We start from the raw sequence: 20,662 nt of genomic DNA, 5'->3' as shown, positions 1-20,662 counted from the left end.
ATACACATTTCTCTGCCTTAGGATCCAACTTCCGTCTTCTTTCATCAGGCACATGGACATAAGCTACACATCCAAAGACTTTGAGATGTCCAATGTCTGGCCTGTAACCTGTAAGCCGCATCTCTGGCGTGCTTCTATGAATGGCTGCTGTAGGTGTTTTGTTCAGGATATACACTGCAATAGCACATGCTTCTGCCCAATAGTAATCTGGCATGCTCTTTTCATTGAGCATTGCCCTTGCCACTTCACATATGACTCGATTCTGCTGAGGTGTATACCTGCATGTCAACTGTCTTCTTATCCCATGCTTCCGCAAGAAATGCTCAAAAGCTTTTGAGGTGTATTCACCACCTCCATCTGTTCTCAAACATTTAATCCAACAGCCATATTGCTTTTCTACAAGAGCTTTGAAATCCATGAACTTTTCCAGCACTTCACTCTTCTGTTTCAAAAAATATATCCATGTCATCTTGCTGAAGTCATCTATAAATGTCACATAGTATAGACTTCCTTTGATAGATGGATTTTGTGCAGGGCCCCATACATCACTGTGTACTATCTCAAGTGGCCTGTTACTCATATTTCCTTCTCTAGGAAACCTCAACCTTGCCTGCTTTCCAAACTGACAGGCTTCACAAACATGCATATGTCCATCATATTTGAATCTAGGCAATCCACTGACAATGCCTCTTGTTTGCATGTTCTTTAATCTCTGTATATTGACATGTCCAATCCTCTTGTGCCACATGTCAATGTCCTGCGCAATCCCATTGCTCTTTGAAAACATGGCTGAGCTCAATTCTGGTATACCTGCATCCAATTTGAACAACCTTCCTTCCTTCTTGCCCTTGGCAATCAATCTACAGCCATGCTTAAAGTCTTCCACAAAACAGCCATTCTCATTGAATCTTACTTGTAATCCCTGCTCAACCATTTGGCCTACTGATGCCAAATTCTTTGTAATGGATGGTACATATAGTACCTCTAACATATTTTTCACATTTCCATCATGCATCCTCAAAGGCACACTGCCAACATGTGTTATAAGATGCTGAGTATCATCTCCTGTGACCATATAACCATTTGTATCCAATGGTTGCATCTTCTCAAACCACTCACCATGACATGTCATGTGATTTGAGGCACCTGAATCCATATACCATGACTCATCTCCAGCATTCTGAGAGTCCATTGTCCCCATAATGTGCTTCATTGCAAAAAGATGATTTGAACTCCCATCATTGTTACTGGTAGATGCATAATTTCCATGTTGTGGTCTTCCATTCCTCACATCATTCTGCTTTTTGTAACAATCTTTTGCCATATGTCCAAGTTTGCCACAATAGTGACATTCAATCCCATTCAAATTTTGTTGAGGACCTTGCCATCGTCCTCTACCACGAGCACCTGTTCCAAATCTCCCCCTATGGGATTGAAATCCACGACCTCCACGTGATCCAAATGATGACTGGGAATTCTGAAAATTCTGATTTGATTGCGGTTGAGTAGACCTGTTATTCTAACCACGTCCTCCACACGGCCTCGAGGGGTAAATCTCCCCCTGCCTCTAAAGCCTCTAGATGAGTAAAAAGCCTGATTCCTTGCATGCTCATCATTGCTTGACGAGGATGCACCACCTGTAACACTCATACCACCAAGGCCAAGCTTCAATTCTTCCACAATGAGCAATGACACAAGCTCATTAAAGTCTGGCATTCCTCCCAACCTTACTGAGATGGAAGTGTCAAAAGATTTGTATTCTTTGCCTAAACCACGCAATGTGAGAGCAACCAAATCATCATCATCCATTGGGGCATGGATTGATGACAAGGAATCTGCATAACCCTTGATTTCTTGAACATACTCATGTATACTCCTATTCCTTCGTGTTACACTGTGAATCTGTTGCTTTAGTTGAATCTTCCTTGCACCAGTGTCTGTCTCATACATTCGGCACAATATACCCCATGCTTCTTTCGGTGTATCTGCATCTTGGATGTGAATAAGCAAGGCATCTGTTACACATATTGAAAAATAATGCAACACTTTCGAAGACCGCTCTACCCATTGCTTGTGAGCCAGCCAACTGAGCATTATTTGGTTGAGGAGGTAGGAATGGCTCCGGGTCTTCCGATACAAGGCTCCACAATCCTTTGCCTTTCAAAAAACTCTTCATTCGAAACTTCCACACTTGGAAGTTGGTTCTGTCAAGCTTCTCTCCAACAATTTGTACTGGACCATCTCCCATTTTGAATACATGTGATGTACCCTGATGTAACACTCTTCCCGATGCTTTTCAAAGCTCCAAATGACTATGAACCAAGCTCAATATGTGCTATACATATGCATTCACACCACAAATGACTTCATGTTGCATAAGAACTTCATTTGTATCATCAAAATTGAAAAGGGATAAAGTTGGATTTTCTGGTTTTTTCCTCGCCAGTAACCAGTCAAAGATTATGCTCTTGCAACCTGTCCAAGAAACTCTTCCAGAAAGCGCCGCCTGCTCCTGGAGCTCTAGGAGAGAGGGGAAATCACCAATGAGTTGATAGGTCTCTTAGCAATGACCTAATCTATCATGGGTATGAAGGGTTTGACTCAATTTTGCTTCAATCTTCCGCATTCGATCCTCCACCGGGCATATGTTCTCTGTTTTTGTAGAGTCCAAAAAACTAGAATTTTTTTCTTCACAAATTGCCTGTAATGCATCAATTTTCCATGCAATGACTTGCCCCAAAGTTGCTAATACATGTGTTCATTCACAATACATGAGAGCCTCAGTGTTTGCTTTGCATTTGATCCAATACATTTGCCAAGACACACTCCTTCATAAGCTTTCCATGAAAGCTTCAAAACAGAAATTTTCTGCTTGCTTTTGCACCTTTAATCTTCTCTTACACTTGCTCTTGATACCTGCAATCCGCAGAGGGGGTCTTGCTACACTTAACAATGGTCCTTAGCTCTCAGATCTGATGCCGATGTGTGCTCCACAGCTTCTCCTTTGCTCCAAGCTCTAATGGCTTCCTTCACAGCTTTTTTCTCTTCTTCCCTCTTCTCTCACTCACTCTCACAACACAGCTAATGAGCTCTAGGCTCTGATACCATGATAAAAAACAGAAGCAGGAGAGAGCACACACAAGAGAAGCAAACCCTAATCCATATCCATCAATCATAAAGAAGGAGAGAAGCCATAGTCACCATCTCTCTCACACACACAAAGGAGAACACAACATAGTGTTATGTCCACACTACAAAGTAAACCTAATGTAATGTCCACACCACACATGACCAGTTGGACGCGGTCATAAACACACCACATGATATCTATCTACCATACTGTCACTCTGTCAGCACCCATGTGCTATCCTCCAGCTGTATACGAGCTTGACATTTCAACATATTCTCGTTGGGAGACCATGAAGTTTGAAGACTTCCTTGATGAATAATCGAGCAACATTAGAAGCTTTGAAGGTCTTCTTTGCTGGTATAAGATGAGCTACTTTGGTAAGCAAGTCCACTACTACCAAAATGGAATCATATCCTCCTTGTATAAAGGGGAGAATTGTGACAAAATCCATACTAATGCACTCCCACTTCATTTGGGGAATATCCAAGGGTTGAAGTTTCCCAGGCATCTTGACCCTTTCAGTTTTGATCCTTTGGAATGAGAGACATTGCTTCAAGTACCAAAGGACATCATTTTTTAGACCTGCCCTATGAAAGTTCCTCCTTACGGCATTTAATGTTTTTGCATAGCTTGGGTGCCCTGCAGCAGCAGCGGGACTATCATGAGCTTCATGGTGGAGGATTAGTTTCTTTAAAGCAGGATCCTTAGGGATACATAGCCTGTGATTGAAGTAGAGGCTTCCTTCATTAGTGGAGTATCCATTGATTAGATTCTTCTCCTTCTCTGAATTTCCCCCTTCTTCTACTAACTTCACCATCCTCTGATAATCTGGATCATGAGATGAGACTTCTTTCACCTTGACCAGTATGGGATCATTCGGCATCAAAATTGCACTTAAGAAAGATTTGCGCTGAATTCATGGGCAGACAAGAGACAACCCGGCGAACTGAAACATCTTAGTAGCCAGAGGCCACTATCATTAGTTTCTTCTTTCTCGTATCCATAACCGGCTAAGTGCATCTGCTACCACATTATCTTTCCCAGGGCGGAATTTGATGTCGAAGTCATATTCTTATAGAATTTCAATCCATCTCCTTTGCCGCATGTTAAGGTTAGGCTGGATGAAGATCCACTTCAAACTTTTGTGGTCAGTTTTACAAGCTGGAATTTGCCCCCCAAGAGATAATGTCTCCATAATTTGAGGGCAATGAACAACTACTAAGAGCTGAAAAATCATGGGTGGCATAATTTGCTTCAGCTTGCGCGGGAAGTATAAGCGATTGGTCTTCCTTCTTAGCCTAAGACACCACCAAGTGCTAGACTACTGGCATCAATAATAATAACCACTTCAAATTCCTTGGTGAAATCAAAAAGTTTCAGGACTGGGGCATAAGTAATAATAGCCTTGACATGATCAAAACTGTTTTGGTGGATTGGTAGCCACACTATTTTGCAATCCTTCTTAAGAAGATCCATCAAGGGTGCAGCTACCAAGGCATAATCTTTGATAAAAATCTTGTACCATCCTATGATCCCCAAAAACCCATGAATTTCACAAATTGATTTAGGGGTTGGCCACTCCAATATATCTTTGACCTTGTCAGGATCTACTGAGATACCATCTTCGGAGACGATGAATCCAAGATACTCAATTCGATGAGTAAAGAAGGTATATTTGCTCTTCTTAGCATAGAGTTTATGTCTGCGCAGCAATTGCAGAACCCTACGCACATGCTCCTCATGCTCTTCCATTGACCTGGAGTAGACTAATATGTCATCAAAAAAGACAAGCACAAATTCATCCAAGGACGGAATATATCTTGCATTAGGCGGTTGAAGGTTGCAGGAGCATTGGTTAACTCGAATGACATTACAGTAAACTCATAGTGGCCATAACAGGTATTGAAGGCTGTCTTGGGTATATCTGCTTCCTTGACTCTAATCCGATAGTAACCAGACCTCAAATCTATTTTTGAAAAAACTCTCTCCATGAAGCCTGTCAAGAAGCTCGTCGATGCGAGGGATAGGATACTTATTCTTGACAGTGACTTGATTTATCCCTCGATAATCTATGCAGAGGCGAAGAGTGCCGTCCTTCTTTTGAAAAAGAACAGGTGCTCCCAAAGGAGAGCTACTGGGGCGTACAAACCCTTGCTCAATGAGTTGAGAAAGTTGCTCCTTAAGTTCAATGGGTTTAGGGAGGGACATTTTATAGGGAATTTTTGAGATGGGTTGAGCTCCAAGGAACACCTCGATTTCATGATCGACTTTTCGAGGAGGCGGTAGCCCTGTAAGCTTGTTAGGAAAGATATCAGAGAATTCTTGGAGCCAAGAGGGTTTTGTCTCCTTACTAGGTTCGACAATTTTGTTGAGCTTGATTAGGAAAACTTCTTGTCCTTTACATGCTCCCTTGAGAAGGTGTTTTACCTTGACTACCCTAGATTTAGGTTTACCTGTTTTCCCTTGAACGAATACTACTTGGCCATGCTCATTTTCAAAAGTGATACTCCCTTGGTTATAATGAATATTAGCTTTCTTTGCAATTAGCAAGTCCATCCCAGGGATTCCATCATAAATTCCTAATGGCAGACTCTAAAGTGGCCATGAGTTTGTTCATTACCCAGCTCAAAATCAAGGTTTCCTACAGAGTGGCGAGATACTACTTCTTTTCCACTAGCTAACTCTACAATCATTCTTCTAGCTGTTTTTTGACCCAAGTTTAATTTTTGCAAACACCTAGGAGAAAGAAATGAATGGGTACTGCCACAATCAATCAAAAGCTATAATGTCTTACCGTCGGGATGAGTGGCTGGGGTTTGGATTACACCAAATTGTTGGTTCGGACCTTGATGTTCTACCGCTGCGCACGGACAGTGGCACGTTCTTTTTAAGCCATTTTCAAGGTTGGTTTTTCACTTATAGTGCAAGCGATTCTAACAACTGCTCCCCCACGGCCTCTGCCACGTCCACTGCCTCTTGCACCTTGGTGGATAGAGGTTCCACGGCCTTGATTTCCTCTGCACCTTGGGAAAACGATGTTGCCAGCTTGGGATAGTTGGCCCTAAGGTGTCCCGGCTCATTGCATTCAAAACACAAAGGGCCTTCTCTAGAAGAAGCAGCATACGAGCGGGGAACATAAGAATTGCTTTGCCGCCCTCGGTTGTAGTAGGAAAAGTTCTATTGGGGTTTCTTGCAGGGCTGATCTTTATGGTTTGCCTCAAGGTAAGACCTCTTTTGAGGCTTAGCTTTGACGGTTCTCAGTTCTTTCACAAGAGGCTTTGTTCATATGAGAGCATCTTGTAAAACAAGCTTGGCCTCATTGCTTCGAGGCAGGAATCTAAAAGTTCATTTAAACCTTGGCAAAAACGAGCAACTTGCTAGGAAGTAGTCATAGCTGGGACATACTTCCGAATAGTGATAAATTTGGAATAGTATTCTTCAAGAGTTAAGCTGCACTCCCTAAAAAACTCATTCATGTTTATGGATTCATGGGATAGGGGAAGATATCTTTCCTTGACGGCTTGCTTGATGGCTTCCCACGTTTGAGAATGCTCGACGACTCCCTTGTCACATGGCACCATTGTTTCCACCAGAGTTGAGCATCTCCGGGGTGAGGCAGAATCGTGCAAGCATAGATTGATTTGCTGCCCCAAACAGAGAAATAATTGTCCATCGCTTCAATCCAGACTTCACCATCCTTCTCAATCTTTGAACCTTCTCCTTTAAAGGAGGGAGGTTGCATTCGCTTGAGCAAGAGCTTATTCTCTTGGATATCGGTATACAGCAAATTGGAAATTGGAAGTTGATCGTCATGTCCATCATTGTAAGATTAAATTCTTTAGATTACAAGATTCATACTTTGCACAACGCTTAAGCTTTTTTAAAAACATTGAAATCATTTTATTTTCCAAATATTTACAAAGACAAGTTTTATTACAAATATTTGAGACTAATATAATTAGTCTTATTCGTCATTAAAGGAAATTCTTAAGCTCTACTATGATATAAGGGTAGAGCGGTCCACATAGGTGAAGTATAGGGGTTCCGCTGTAGTTTCCAAGACTCGAAAAAGTGATGGTAAGGATGGAAGACTCTAGATTGGACTAGGTCCCAACACACCTACTCTATCGCCGCGACAGGTAAGATTTGCATCACTTGGTCATATACCCAATGATCCTGCGGTATGTGAATCCCGTCTATAGTCAGAGGTGTTGGGCCTGGGAGTACCCACAAACCAAAATAACGGACCATCTTCAACTTTTCAATCCAACGAATTCGCTTTAGGTCGGTGGTAAGGTTCCCAACAAACTCGATCTGCTCGGATGAAAAAATATCTCGACCCACAACTCTAGAAATCTCTGTCCCATTCTCTTTCGATACGAGAGAAATAGGAGAGGGACATCTTCTCTAGTATCTGCACCATGATGTCACGAAACTCGAAATTTGAGGAGTGACAAGCGGTCTCGAAAATGCACTGGAAAACTAGAAATTTCGAGTAGGCCTCTCCATCTTCCTACAATCATTCAAACATCATTTCAAATTGTTCTTAGTAAGGTGTTTTTATTAATTAGCATTATGTTAGGTAAAACATACATTGCAAAACAGCTCTTAAATGACAAGTCCTAGGACCTAAGATCGGCTCTGATAACAATTGTAAGGTTCCCCCGTTCCAAAATAGGAAAAACACTTTAGATAATCTACTAAGTCTTAACTTGGAGAAAATTTCCTACTCGTCAACACCTTGATTATGCAAAGATTAAAGGATACGATTTGTAAGTAAGACCTAGTCTTATCTCGCAAGGGGAGCGTGGTTTTTTAAAAATCAAATCACCCATAGGATAATTGATCATAATTTTGGCAACTACTAATCATGATTCCTAGAGACAAGGTTTTTCTTCATCCATGCAAGGCACAGCCGCTCGCCTAGTCTTCTAGAATAGAGTTGCCCGAGAACTTATTTACCTAGCGTAGGGCTTTCACTTAATGTGTTGAAAAGCTACCCGACCAATCGGGTCCACCCGTCCATAGGATAGTGCCGTCGAGACATTTCATCCTCCCACTTTCCACCCTACTCATCACGTGTCAATTTATTTTCTAATTAATCCTACCATACTGTTTGACATAAATAAATATGTTTCTTAATTAAGATCCTTTTACAAGGTTTGTTAAAACAACCTCTTTCCACAATATAATAATGCCAAAGACAAGATTTATAGAAACAAAGTTTATACAAGAATCAATTCCATATAAGCCAAACCGGCTCTCTTATTCTTTTCCTCATGCCGATGATCTAGAATTCGACCTTCCAGTCTCTACATGCTGGGCAAAATCCTACAGGACCATACACCTCATCGTCGGCTATTGGTGAGGACTCAAGCCAGCCTGTTGCCCCCTCAAGCTCCGTCGCTCAATCCTCCCGCTCCTCAGAGAGATGTCTACGCGGTAGGTGGGCTTATTCACCGCACTATAGCCTGGGCCTTCAAAACTAGACAACACCACAATAACTCGCCTCAATCGACCGGCGAACCTCATTCTCCCAATGGTATGAGAGATACCATGGGCCAATCCCGGGCTTTACTAACGATGCCACACCCAACTAAACAAGCACGAAAACGAAGTTAAAGTCAAAGCCTGGAGAAAAAAAAAATAGATGTACTCTTTCTCTTAAAAAGATAGCAATTTCAATACAAACCATTGATTACAAAATACATCACTTCAATTAATAGCTTCATAGAATTTCTAACATTTTTCAATGAAAAAATATGCATCTTCTTGATTTATTGACACTAGTATTAAAGAATAATTTAAAACTCTTTTTAAATGATAACTAAGCTAACCTAGCCACCGTTCCCTTGTGGAGCTTGCAACGGGAGGGTTGGAGCCGTATTAGGAGTATCTTCTCTAATTTCATTGTTGTGTACTTTTTCTGAGGTGACATTCTGGCGTTTCCGGGATGGGACTATCTTGATCACCACCTCATAGTGCTCGACGCTGCGATCGCAATGCTTCAATCGAATCTCGATTCCGAGATCGTTTGCTCACTCTATGAGCAAAAAACTACAGTGTGTGAACCTTTTCTAAGCTCAAAAACCTCTTGCTAAAGTCTACGCAAATAGGAAGAGAGGATTGTGAGATTCCTAAAGACAAAAACGTTTTGCTGAAGGGGTGAGGGCTGCTGTAAGTCTTCACACCCGCCGGGGGGGGGGGGGGGGGGGAAGAAGCGGGGGGGAAGCGTTAAGGACACCCTCTGCTCACAAGGGTGGGTTGACTGAAAATGGGCTTATCTGAGAGTTGCTGATTAGAAGGCTGCAAGTACAAGTACAGTATGCAGGCACAGAAGCGTGGTACGAACTAGCAGTATGACCTTGTGCAAGGTGTACTCTACGGAAAGGGATGCTAGCCATGGAGTACCCGGGGGTTTATGTAACTGCAAGGTGCGAGTGCGGTTACTGAGCAAAGTACGATTGTTTGAAAGGATGATGTACCGTCAAAGTGTATTGGTCAGTGGTCTGTATGGACCTGGGGAAAGGTACAGTGGTGGTGCACATGCAAAGGTGTGGTACACATGTATCCTTTTTGTCAGAGGCAACATGGATGTCCTCATGGCTGTACATGTGGACCATACAATGGGTGGTCAGCCTTTGGTCCTTACGTGGCAATTGTATGGACACCTTGGTGAGTGTGTACGGTCCTTTTTGGGACGGGCTCCTTAAATTTGGCACACTGGCCTCAATTTGCATGCCAGAGCGCTCCAGGGAGCGAAAAAAAATTCCAACGAAAAATATCCGAGATGTTTCCTTGGTCGTTGGGGTGCAAACCGTGCATTTATTAAGGTCTAAGGTTGAACTTGTGTCCGTTTTGGAAGCTGTAAAATCCTATAATAGAGTAAAACCATGCACAAATTCCAAAGTTGGACTCGAAATTTTAAGATTCTAAGTAGAAATGGCTCATTTAATAAAATCATTCATTTTTACACCATAAAAACTCATAGATTCATCTATTACAAGGACATTTCTTTATTAATGAAGATGGGCATGTTACAGGTGGTATGCACTTTGGCATGTTGAATATATCTTTTTATTCTTCCAAAAGTTTTGCTATATCCTTATGTAACATCTTCTTGTCTTCAATTGCATGGCATTTATCATTACCAACTTTGACCCACATGAATCCCTCAATGTAACAAGATTTTCACTATGCTTTGCATGCATAATCCTTATCAAAACATCAACCCCGCATTCTGACATGCCATTGTGCATTGCATCTTTGTCTCATTGGCCACTTGAACCATGTGTAAAGAGTCCAAAGATGTAGGCAATAATTTGAAACTATTCCTACTCCCACTATCCACAAGGATATGTCACTCTATCCTTGATGTAGGCATGAAGCCTCAAAGTTCGAGCATTTTTTGCACCCCGTGTAGGCATCATTAGATAATGTAGACAAAGTGGCATCCTTGCATGGCTCATCCAAAGTACATTATAAATCCATCATCTCCATTATCCAAATCTTTTCGAGACCAAAAGGAAAATCCCCATCAAGTTCATGATCCTGTTCTTCTCCCATTGATTCAAACTCATCCGTTTCTATGACATACTCTTTTCCATCCATCTCTATGAGTATGACATTAAGTAGCATTCCTATCCTTGCATGTCTTTGAATAGTCTTGTGCCACTTCTCCTTTGAGCATTGGCATCAACCCTTATGTCCTTTACAAGACCTTTGATATATTTGAACGCCTTGAAATCATCAATAAGGCCCTTGATATAGAGCATGAGATTGAGAAACTTGTGATTATAATCTCACACTTCCATTTGACACTTCTTGTTTGTGTTAAATCATCCCACTCGCTAATCTTGTGAGCACCATGCAATTTGGAAACAAATGCATCCCTCATTTTATCCTTGATGAATTCCAACCAAGTGGTGACGACATAGCCATCTTCGTGTACATGCCACCACCATGTGTGCATATCCTTCCAATTGCAAAGTAGCAAAGTACACCATAGTACACTCACTTCTAGTACTGAGCTCAAAGTACAAGTCAAGTTCATATGCCCATTCTTCAAACTCCTCATTGCTGGTGTTGGTGGTGTTCCCCCCTTTGAACTTTGTAAACACCACCTTCTTATCCTTGATACCCTCGAACTAATCATTGTTCTCATGAGCATATTGATTTTTCGGCCTCCCTCTTTCTTTGGCTACTGACACACAGGAGTTTGGTGGTTGGCACGTGGTTGGCCATTGGCAATCGACCAGCAACTTTCTCGAGGTGCAGCCACCCTCACGAGTCTTAGCAACTTGTCTTTGGGATTGTTCGAAGGCTCAGCAAACTTGGCAATAGATTCTCCGCATTTTCATGATCGATTGGACCTTGACCCGTATCATTTCATGGGGCACTAACGCTTGGGCCACAAAGGCTCAAGCTATCATGGCTTTTATGAGGAAGGTGGGGAGCTCGCCCTTCACGTCTATCACCTTTGCATTTGAACAGTACCAATCCCAGCCCCATCTACTCATACTGACCTCATGCAAAAGAGGCGGGAAGCTTGCTTGACGCTTTGGTAGCTTGGCCCTTTTCTCACACAGACGGAGGTGGTGATCCCACTTGGCATTGTAGACCACCTGTGCGGTTATTTGTGGCCCAAGCTATCATGGCTTTTATGAGGAAGGTGGGGAGCTCGCCCTTCACGTCTATCACCTTTGCATTTGAACAGTACCAATCCCAACCCCATCTACTCATACTAACCTCATGCAGAAGAGGCGGGAAGCTTGCTTGAGGCTTTGGTGGCTTGGCCCTTTTCTCACACAGACGGAGGTGGTGATCCCACTTGGCATTGTAGACCACCTGTGCGGTTATTCCCTACCTCTTCCCCTGTATGAGATGCCTTCTCATAGGACGGCCAGCCAGAGGAGAAGTAAATCTTTCTCCACCTTTTGATTCTTTGATCCCCACCCCGTGCATGGAGGCGAGTTTGTATCTAACCCTTCGTGGTTGTATTTATAGCCCCTCGAGGCTGGCTTTTCGTTAACTAATAGAAGGATCTTTTTCCCGGAAAAAAAAAAGTACACATGGGTACCCCGAACTGTAAAGGGTCTCAATGGCATTGTCTTTTCCATGAGGGAGGCAGAGTCGAACTCAATTAGGATGTATTCATTGCCAATGAACTGGATTACGAAGAGGCACCCCTCCTCACCAATGAGGGTGGCTTGCAGGAAGTCACAAATCGAACCACAAGCCACAGCCACACAGGCAGTAACATGGGGGAAGAAGCAGCAAAGGGCAGAAGGGGGTCAATCAAACTGGAAGGAAAGCAGGTGAAGGTGCAAGGGGGTTGGTGTGGGGAAGGCCTGCAGGGAAGGAGGAGAAGGTGTGGGTGTGGCTGGGCTGCTCACACGAGCAGGGAGCTCCTGCTTAGGTTTATGTGTACAGATTTATAACTACTCAAGTGGAGAAATCTTCACGGATAAGCCAGCATGCAAAGTTTCAGTAACTTTTCCAAACGTTGAGGGCAAACTCAGTCATCATCAAGGCCAGCATGGAGACACATTTAATGTGCTCAAGTTGCAATAAACACGTGCACATGCATGCACATATGAGGGTAGCTCCACACAGCAAATGCATAGGACTACGTAAACAACTTAGAATAAACCAGCGAGCTACAACTTGAGCAAAGTTGCACGGGGCAGAAAAATATACCTATATAAAGTTCAAGTTTATTCCTGAACCTAACAAAACCAGAGGTGTTCATCAGCTTCATTTGGCCTGCCTTCAAATGAAAATAGTCTTCATTTCATGCATATTAAATGGAGGAGGAAAAACACTGCTTTAAGGAAGATTCAAAAGAGGTCGTCTGACACTGCTTTATTCCCTTCAGCAGAGCTCTAGAAGCTTATCTTCGTCTCTCAAGTATAATATCATCCAACTTCAGCTTGGTAAGAACATTGCAGTAGACAGGCCAATCCCGGCGGCGTAGGTAGCGGAGCAAACGCTTCCGATACTGAACCATATCATTCAAACCTTTCCTCGAATGCTTATCCTGAAACACAACTATCCAGTCATCAACACAATCAACCATGCAAGGTTCCCTTTAAAATAGACAGGATGTACACTCATGGTACTGATAAAGCCAAAAGTGTATGAAGGAAAGCATGTAGCACAAACCCTCTTATAGTTGGGGCCTTCCCGCAGATGGCGATTCAAGTTATTGATCCTTGCTGTAAGTATGGCAACTGCAAAATGACATGTTATCAGTAGCAACGGCAGCAGACCATTGTGAGCTGAAGACCACCGTAAATCAGGAATAGTCAACATTCCGGCAGCCCATATATTGCATTCTATTCAATGAAAAACAAGAAGAGAAGCAAGGCATAAAATAACACTCGTAATCTTACAAAAGCTAGTACCAAAACTGGAACATACTTTGCACTTGTGGTGATCCAGAATCAGTTTCATGTGTTTGAAACTCTGTCCTCAATTTCTGAATTTCCAATTTCAGTCGCTGTTTCGAGGACAGCTGTTCTTCTGAATAGTACTATTGCAAAAACCACCAAAACAGTATAATTACATGAAAACTGGCTATATAATAATTGCAAGTGTCTAGAACTCAATAACAGAAGAGAACAACCCTGCAGCTCTTCTCCTTGAAACACTTCTTTCCTCTTTAAAAAATGTTAGCAAACCCGATTCTGAAGGGAATCCCTCCATGGACAGATATCCAAACCTAAAAGGCACTAGAAAACTACAGAATCATTGTAAAGTTATCAAACAATGCCCTCCAAAACTCTCTAATGGTTTTCCATTTTTGTCTAAAACAATGGCCTCAAGAATTTAACCAGACATGATTCAATCAACTTATGAGAAATAGTGTGCATCAATGGAACTGGCACGTCACTAAAGATAACATAGTCAAATTAAGTGAAGCATGCAAACGGTATGATCGTATAACACAGAGAAAGGCCACCTTTATATCATTATGTTAGTAAGCATAAAGCAATCCACTTTAACCTTTATTCACAAGAGATAGATAGAGCTGTAGAGAGAGGATGTAGAGTCAGCACCACGTTGGGTCCCAATCTCGTAAGGGCCCCCTCCCACAAGCAAGAGTATTTGCTTTATTGATTTGGAGAACTTCTTTACAATGCAAAAAACTTATTGATGGTGGTTGACTAAGGATTGCTAAATGCAAGGACAATGTAGACCAAGGCACCTCTCCATCATTCCCTTTTTTGCCGCTGCTGCACGGGGCGCCGTTTTTTTTTTTTGGGGGGGGGGGGGGGGGGTGTTTGTGGGGTTTGTTTTGGTATGCCATTGTAGGTTGTCTTTGTGCCCCAGCCACAACTTGACCTCTCGGTCTTTCGCGAAGATCATGCTTGTTAAACCTCTGAGCCATACTTGTTGAGCCCCTGAGCCTTTTTAGCCATGCTCACCGGCCTCTGAGCCATGCTTACTAGCCTCTGAGTCTGAAGCAGGGTCCATGTCTAGTCTTTGCTTGTGTTGGAGTATGGGACTATTCCACCATCACTCTGAAGGGAGGTTTGTTGGGTATTCTCCACCATGATGATGATATTTCATCCTCCATAGCTCAATGTGTGATCTCTTGTGATATCCAATAATTCCCTCCTGCTTAGGTTGGCATAGATATGGGAGTCACCTCCTATAGTTGGGATCTCGCCATGGTCTCATTATTTATAACGGGATGGCACAATACCCCTATCCGGCGGACTCACAAGCTTTCTACATAGTGGAGGATCAAGCACGGTGGATTATATTCTAGATCCCCCCCTGAGCTTGCTTCACGCATCTCCGAGTTCACCATCCCCACATGCCCTCTTGGAGCCGACCACACCTATCTCTCCTTCTCCATTGCCTGTACACAACCCAGCCCAACGCCACGCCCTCTCTTATGTACCTAGATACTAATCTATGGATTAGGGAACTAATCCAACGGGGTTCCAGGACCCAAGATTAGGGATTAGCACACAATACTTGGCTAGGATTCTTGGATTAAAAAAACAAGCTTAATGGCCTTCTATAATGAGTCAGCTATTTATGGCATAGTTATCACTATATACGTGAGCTTGGGTTGTTATGAGACATAGTTGTGCAGATGCACCACTAACTATAACCAAAACACCCGGACTAGAAAACACTTCAAGTGCAAACAGAGTATAACAACAAAAAGCCACAAAATAGGTGGACAACACACTGAGCCGGAACAGCTGCCCCTGCCAACACCCCCCCCCCCCCCCCCCCCCCGGGGCGGCCCTGCAGAAAATTCTTTATTACTTAGAAGCTTTTACAAGAATTCCAAGGTGAGGGTGCATTCAGCACCAGATTTTCCACATGTTTGGGGAGATGAATCTGCTCCATAAAGCAGTCCATGAAACAGCTCCAAACAGCCCCACATCAATCCACTATTGTACAGCCAACTTTGTAGACGAGCGAGGGAAACAGAAGCTTTTGCAAGTCTGGCCTAGGATAAAGAAGAACTCTGCTGTACTGCCAGTCTTGAGAGAAAACAGCACTGCTGCTGTACGGTCTGTGCAAGGGTGCAAGAAAGGGATAAAGCAGCACTGCTGAACGACCTGCTTTGAGGGCACAAGGGAGAGAAAACACAGCCTGCTGTACAGTCTGTTCTTGGAGAGAGAGAGAGAGAGAGAGAGAGAGAGAGAGAGAGAGAGAGAGATTAACGTTTGCAAAAGGCCAAAATTGGCCTATGAGACAAACAAGTAGTACAATGATGTTCCTCCAGTCATCAAGAGGAAAATGTGGAGTGAGAATAAAATGTACAAGTATGACAACACGACCATAGGGGACTCAATGGTGGTGTACAAACAAGAGGGAGAGAGAGAGAGAGAAAGAAAGAAGAAAGAAAGTTGTATTAATGTCTACTAGAGGCCGAGCTAGACCTATGAGACAAATCAATGTACAACTGTCAGTGTCTTCTGGATGTCCAGGAAAAAAAAGGACAAAATGAACATGAAATAAACTATGAAAGTACTGAGCTAGTGGGGGGGTGTGATGGATGGAGCACCACTGCTAGAGATTCAGTATGCAACCTATATGCGCAAGGTATACAAGAATGCAATGCAGATCTGTCTAGCTCCAACCAGTACCATAATGGGGGTGTAATATGTGATACATAGGCGATGGCGAGGCAAAAATACCTCGGAGCATGATCTCCGGGTGTGAGTGTAAGTGAGCTAGCCGCTCCTGGATATGATGCTGATGTCGAGCCGTATCTCTGTGATCTCCCTCCTGATGTAGTCTGGGAGTCTGGTAGCCTGGTGCTCTCGGTCTCCGTTTGGCTCGGAGGTCCGCAGCGCGCTGAAGTGTAACCCCCTCCTGTGTCAGGGTAGGCACTGGGATAGATCTCTGGACTGGAGCTGTCGCCCTCCTCTCCCTGTGGTATGAGTCTGTAGCAGTGTCTCTCTTTGGCGCAATGTCTCTAGCAAGAACTAGCCAAATCTGCGCTGGTCTGCGGACTCCATGATCTGGCGGAGTGAGGGATGTCCACTGAAGATGGTGGTGTATCTCTCTGTAATGACACTATATGCTCTGCATCTGCATACATAATGTTCCTCACTCTCAACCTCCTCCTAGCATAGTCTGCATATCCTCTCTGCTCTGGGGATCCGTGCTGCCCTACCTGCCTCAATCTCAAGCGGGTGTGATAACGCTCTGAGCTGGCCAATCACCACTCGGGCACTGTGAGGCATGTACACATCCATGTATCCAGGTCTCTGTATGAATCCATCCGCTGAGATACGCATAAACTGATCTCTGTAGTATAGCATCTTTGGCAGTAGAGGCTGACTGGCTGTAATCCAAGTCTCTTGATCGCTGCCATAAATCCTGTTGAAGGACTCTGTTCCTCTCACTGTGAGAGAGCTAGATGTGGTATGCATGTATAACATACTGGAAAGGTGGCAATGTCAAGACCATGCTGAGTGAGCCACTGTATCATCTGTGAATACCATGATCTCCTATCTCCACTCTCTGCGAGCTCCCTGGATGCCTCAAAAGCTCTATGTGAGAGTCGATCTGATGGCATATCTCTGATCCCCTGTATGAAGCAGATTGAAACCGGCCTCTGATAGAAAACCAGAGTGCGGTAGGAGCAACCACCCGTCCACTTGTAGTCTAGATGAGAAACAAAACACAGATTGGAGCTAGAGTGCCCAAATCTGAAAACACAACGACACCTGTTGGCCCCAAAGCTTGGCGCCCCTTGCGGTATTTCTTTATTCCATTAAAATAATATGTATGGCTGAGTACAACACAAAAAAACCAGCCAAGAGTTTACACCTGTAGTCCAATCTGACTGCCCACAAATCCTTCTCAGCACAGAGGATCTATGCACACAGATCTGTGTCCTCAAGCAACACACTGTGCCTCCCTCTGATCAGCCAAGTTCACAAAGCAGGCCAGCCATGGGCATACATCTGGCATAACTCAAGAGCTTGATACATTTTCTCAGCTCAACATACATGTGCTGTTCAATCCCTGTCTTAATCCCTTGTCAATCTGCCATACTCCTCCTCTCACAAGGAGCCAGATAACACATACCTGTAGCAGACATCAAGCAATAGAAAGAGAGATAGATGAACAGAGTCAAGGCTTACCAAGTTCAGCTCGTGAAACAACACTGGAGGAAGCAACAGCACCAATCTGTGCCTGCAGGCACTTGAACCCACAATCCTGCTTCACACATGTGCTTGCACTTGCCTGTATCTTCCTCCTGATGCTCACTCCTATGCTGTCCTTGTAAAGTACAGATCTGAAAATCAGCACAGTACCCGTCTGTACCGCCTCGGGATTCGTGCCAGGCGTTGTACTAGCATAAACAGCCTGCTGTCCACTTCTGTACCAGCTTGAATCAGCATACACAGGTCTGTCCAGCACCCAGAAAAGCGCCGCCTGCACCTGTACTTGCTGTACCCGACTGCCCGTACACTGTACGGCAGTCGTACAGTAGAGTTTGGGCTGGAAAACAGGCTGTACAGCCTGTACTGGTCTTCTGCGCAGCCACCAGCAGCTGTCCTGTGTGCCGCCAGCAACAGAGGAGAAAGAGAGAGAGTGTCCAGTACTGGCCGTACAGTGCTGTACGGCTGGTTCTCTCAGAAAAACAGCAACAAAGCTGATCTTCAGCAGCCGCCTCCTCCTCCTTGAGCTCTTCCACGATAGGATACAAGCGCATGAGGGCTTTCTCCACTTTTGCTACACGACTCCCCAAAAAGGGAGGAGAGAGAGTGAAGAGAGAGAAAACTCCTTTCCAAGTTAATCCCTAGGGCCCCAACTTAATAAGTTCCTAGGGCCACTAAGGCCTAGGGGCAAAACTTCAATAAACATTAAAAGTTAATGTTTTAATGTTCCCCCTTCACACCTAGGGATGTCCACACATCTTAAACACTGTCCGGGCACCCCCCCATGTGAATCATAAAATATTCTGACTCTGCAACCACCATGCCCACACTTGTCCTGCTCCATTTTCACAGGGCCATGACATACCCCCCTCTTGAAAGATGGCAAGCGTCCTCGATTGCATTCTGGTGATGCATCAAAATATGAAACCGGCCTCTGATAGAAAACCAGAGTGCGGTAGGAGCAACCACCCGTCCACTTGTAGTCTAGATGAGAAACAAAACACAGATTGGAGCTAGAGTGCCCAAATCTGAAAACACAACGACACCTGTTGGCCCCAAAGCTTGGCGCCCCTTGCGGTATTTCTTTATTCCATTAAAATAATATGTATGGCTGAGTACAACACAAAAAAACCAGCCAAGAGTTTACACCTGTAGTCCAATCTGACTGCCCACAAATCCTTCTCAGCACAGAGGATCTATGCACACAGATCTGTGTCCTCAAGCAACACACTGTGCCTCCCTCTGATCAGCCAAGTTCACAAAGCAGGCCAGCCATGGGCATACATCTGGCATAACTCAAGAGCTTGATACATTTTCTCAGCTCAACATACATGTGCTGTTCAATCCCTGTCTTAATCCCTTGTCAATCTGCCATACTCCTCCTCTCACAAGGAGCCAGATAACACATACCTGTAGCAGACATCAAGCAATAGAAAGAGAGATAGATGAACAGAGTCAAGGCTTACCAAGTTCAGCTCGTGAAACAACACTGGAGGAAGCAACAGCACCAATCTGTGCCTGCAGGCACTTGAACCCACAATCCTGCTTCACACATGTGCTTGCACTTGCCTGTATCTTCCTCCTGATGCTCACTCCTATGCTGTCCTTGTAAAGTACAGATCTGAAAATCAGCACAGTACCCGTCTGTACCGCCTCGGGATTCGTGCCAGGCGTTGTACTAGCATAAACAGCCTGCTGTCCACTTCTGTACCAGCTTGAATCAGCATACACAGGTCTGTCCAGCACCCAGAAAAGCGCCGCCTGCACCTGTACTTGCTGTACCCGACTGCCCGTACACTGTACGGCAGTCGTACAGTAGAGTTTGGGCTGGAAAACAGGCTGTACAGCCTGTACTGGTCTTCTGCGCAGCCACCAGCAGCTGTCCTGTGTGCCGCCAGCAACAGAGGAGAAAGAGAGAGAGTGTCCAGTACTGGCCGTACAGTGCTGTACGGCTGGTTCTCTCAGAAAAACAGCAACAAAGCTGATCTTCAGCAGCCGCCTCCTCCTCCTTGAGCTCTTCCACGATAGGATACAAGCGCATGAGGGCTTTCTCCACTTTTGCTACACGACTCCCCAAAAAGGGAGGAGAGAGAGTGAAGAGAGAGAAAACTCCTTTCCAAGTTAATCCCTAGGGCCCCAACTTAATAAGTTCCTAGGGCCACTAAGGCCTAGGGGCAAAACTTCAATAAACATTAAAAGTTAATGTTTTAATGTTCCCCCTTCACACCTAGGGATGTCCACACATCTTAAACACTGTCCGGGCACCCCCCCATGTGAATCATAAAATATTCTGACTCTGCAACCACCATGCCCACACTTGTCCTGCTCCATTTTCACAGGGCCATGACACAGATCGTCTGGAAGAGGGCCTCTATTAGCATAGGAGGTGCAGCAAACTCCGTCCGTACAATGTCATGTGGGACGGAGGGTTTGTTGCGGATCATCCGTGAGAGCATGAGAATCTAAGGCCTCTCTATCTGAGACCATGTGGAGGTGGCGAGCCCAGGTGCCCATACTGCTGCAGCATACATCAAAGCAGGGATGACTAGTGTGTCAAACAACCACCCCTTCGTGCGGGGCTCCTAGAAGTGTGCCTGGTGACACTGTCTCTCTAGCATGGCCAGAGCTGCATACCCTCGTGTGAGTCTATCCCTGGCTGCCTGTGCCATAGTAAATCTTCCTGGCAGAGTGTAAATGTAATCCCCAAGTACACATATGAGTCTACCACCTCTACCTGTCCTCTTGCTAGTGTGAAGATGGCCTGTCGTCGAACCGGCCCTGAGGTGTGAAAAATCATGGCCTTGGTTTTCCCAAGGTTCACTGTAAGCCCCCTCTGTGTGCACAAGTCATCGAGTGCATGGAGATGGTGCTGTAGTCCCACCCG

The 20,662-nt window shown here is 44.3% G+C and overlaps 1 protein-coding gene across 1 annotated transcript in view; it reads right to left on the bottom strand.

Moving 5' to 3' along the window:
• Positions 1-12,750: 12,750 nt before the first annotated feature.
• Positions 12,751-20,662, bottom strand: part of LOC147624733 (uncharacterized) — a 42,930-nt gene continuing 35,018 nt past the window's right edge. Inside the window, exons 3-5 of the mRNA XM_086819765.1 lie at positions 13,553-13,664; positions 13,295-13,362; positions 12,751-13,169 (exon numbers count right to left, since the gene is read on the bottom strand). Coding sequence (XP_086675891.1) covers positions 13,023-13,169; positions 13,295-13,362; positions 13,553-13,664 — 327 coding nt within the window. The 3' untranslated portion in view covers positions 12,751-13,022. The remainder of the gene's footprint in view (positions 13,170-13,294; positions 13,363-13,552; positions 13,665-20,662) is intronic.

Source organism: Cibotium barometz, chromosome 25, assembly GCF_041138505.1.
Source record: "Cibotium barometz isolate CiBa-2024 chromosome 25, ASM4113850v1, whole genome shotgun sequence".
NCBI classification, from domain to species: Eukaryota; Viridiplantae; Streptophyta; class Polypodiopsida; order Cyatheales; family Cibotiaceae; genus Cibotium; species Cibotium barometz.
This window is presented reverse-complemented; position numbering and strand designations above follow the sequence as displayed.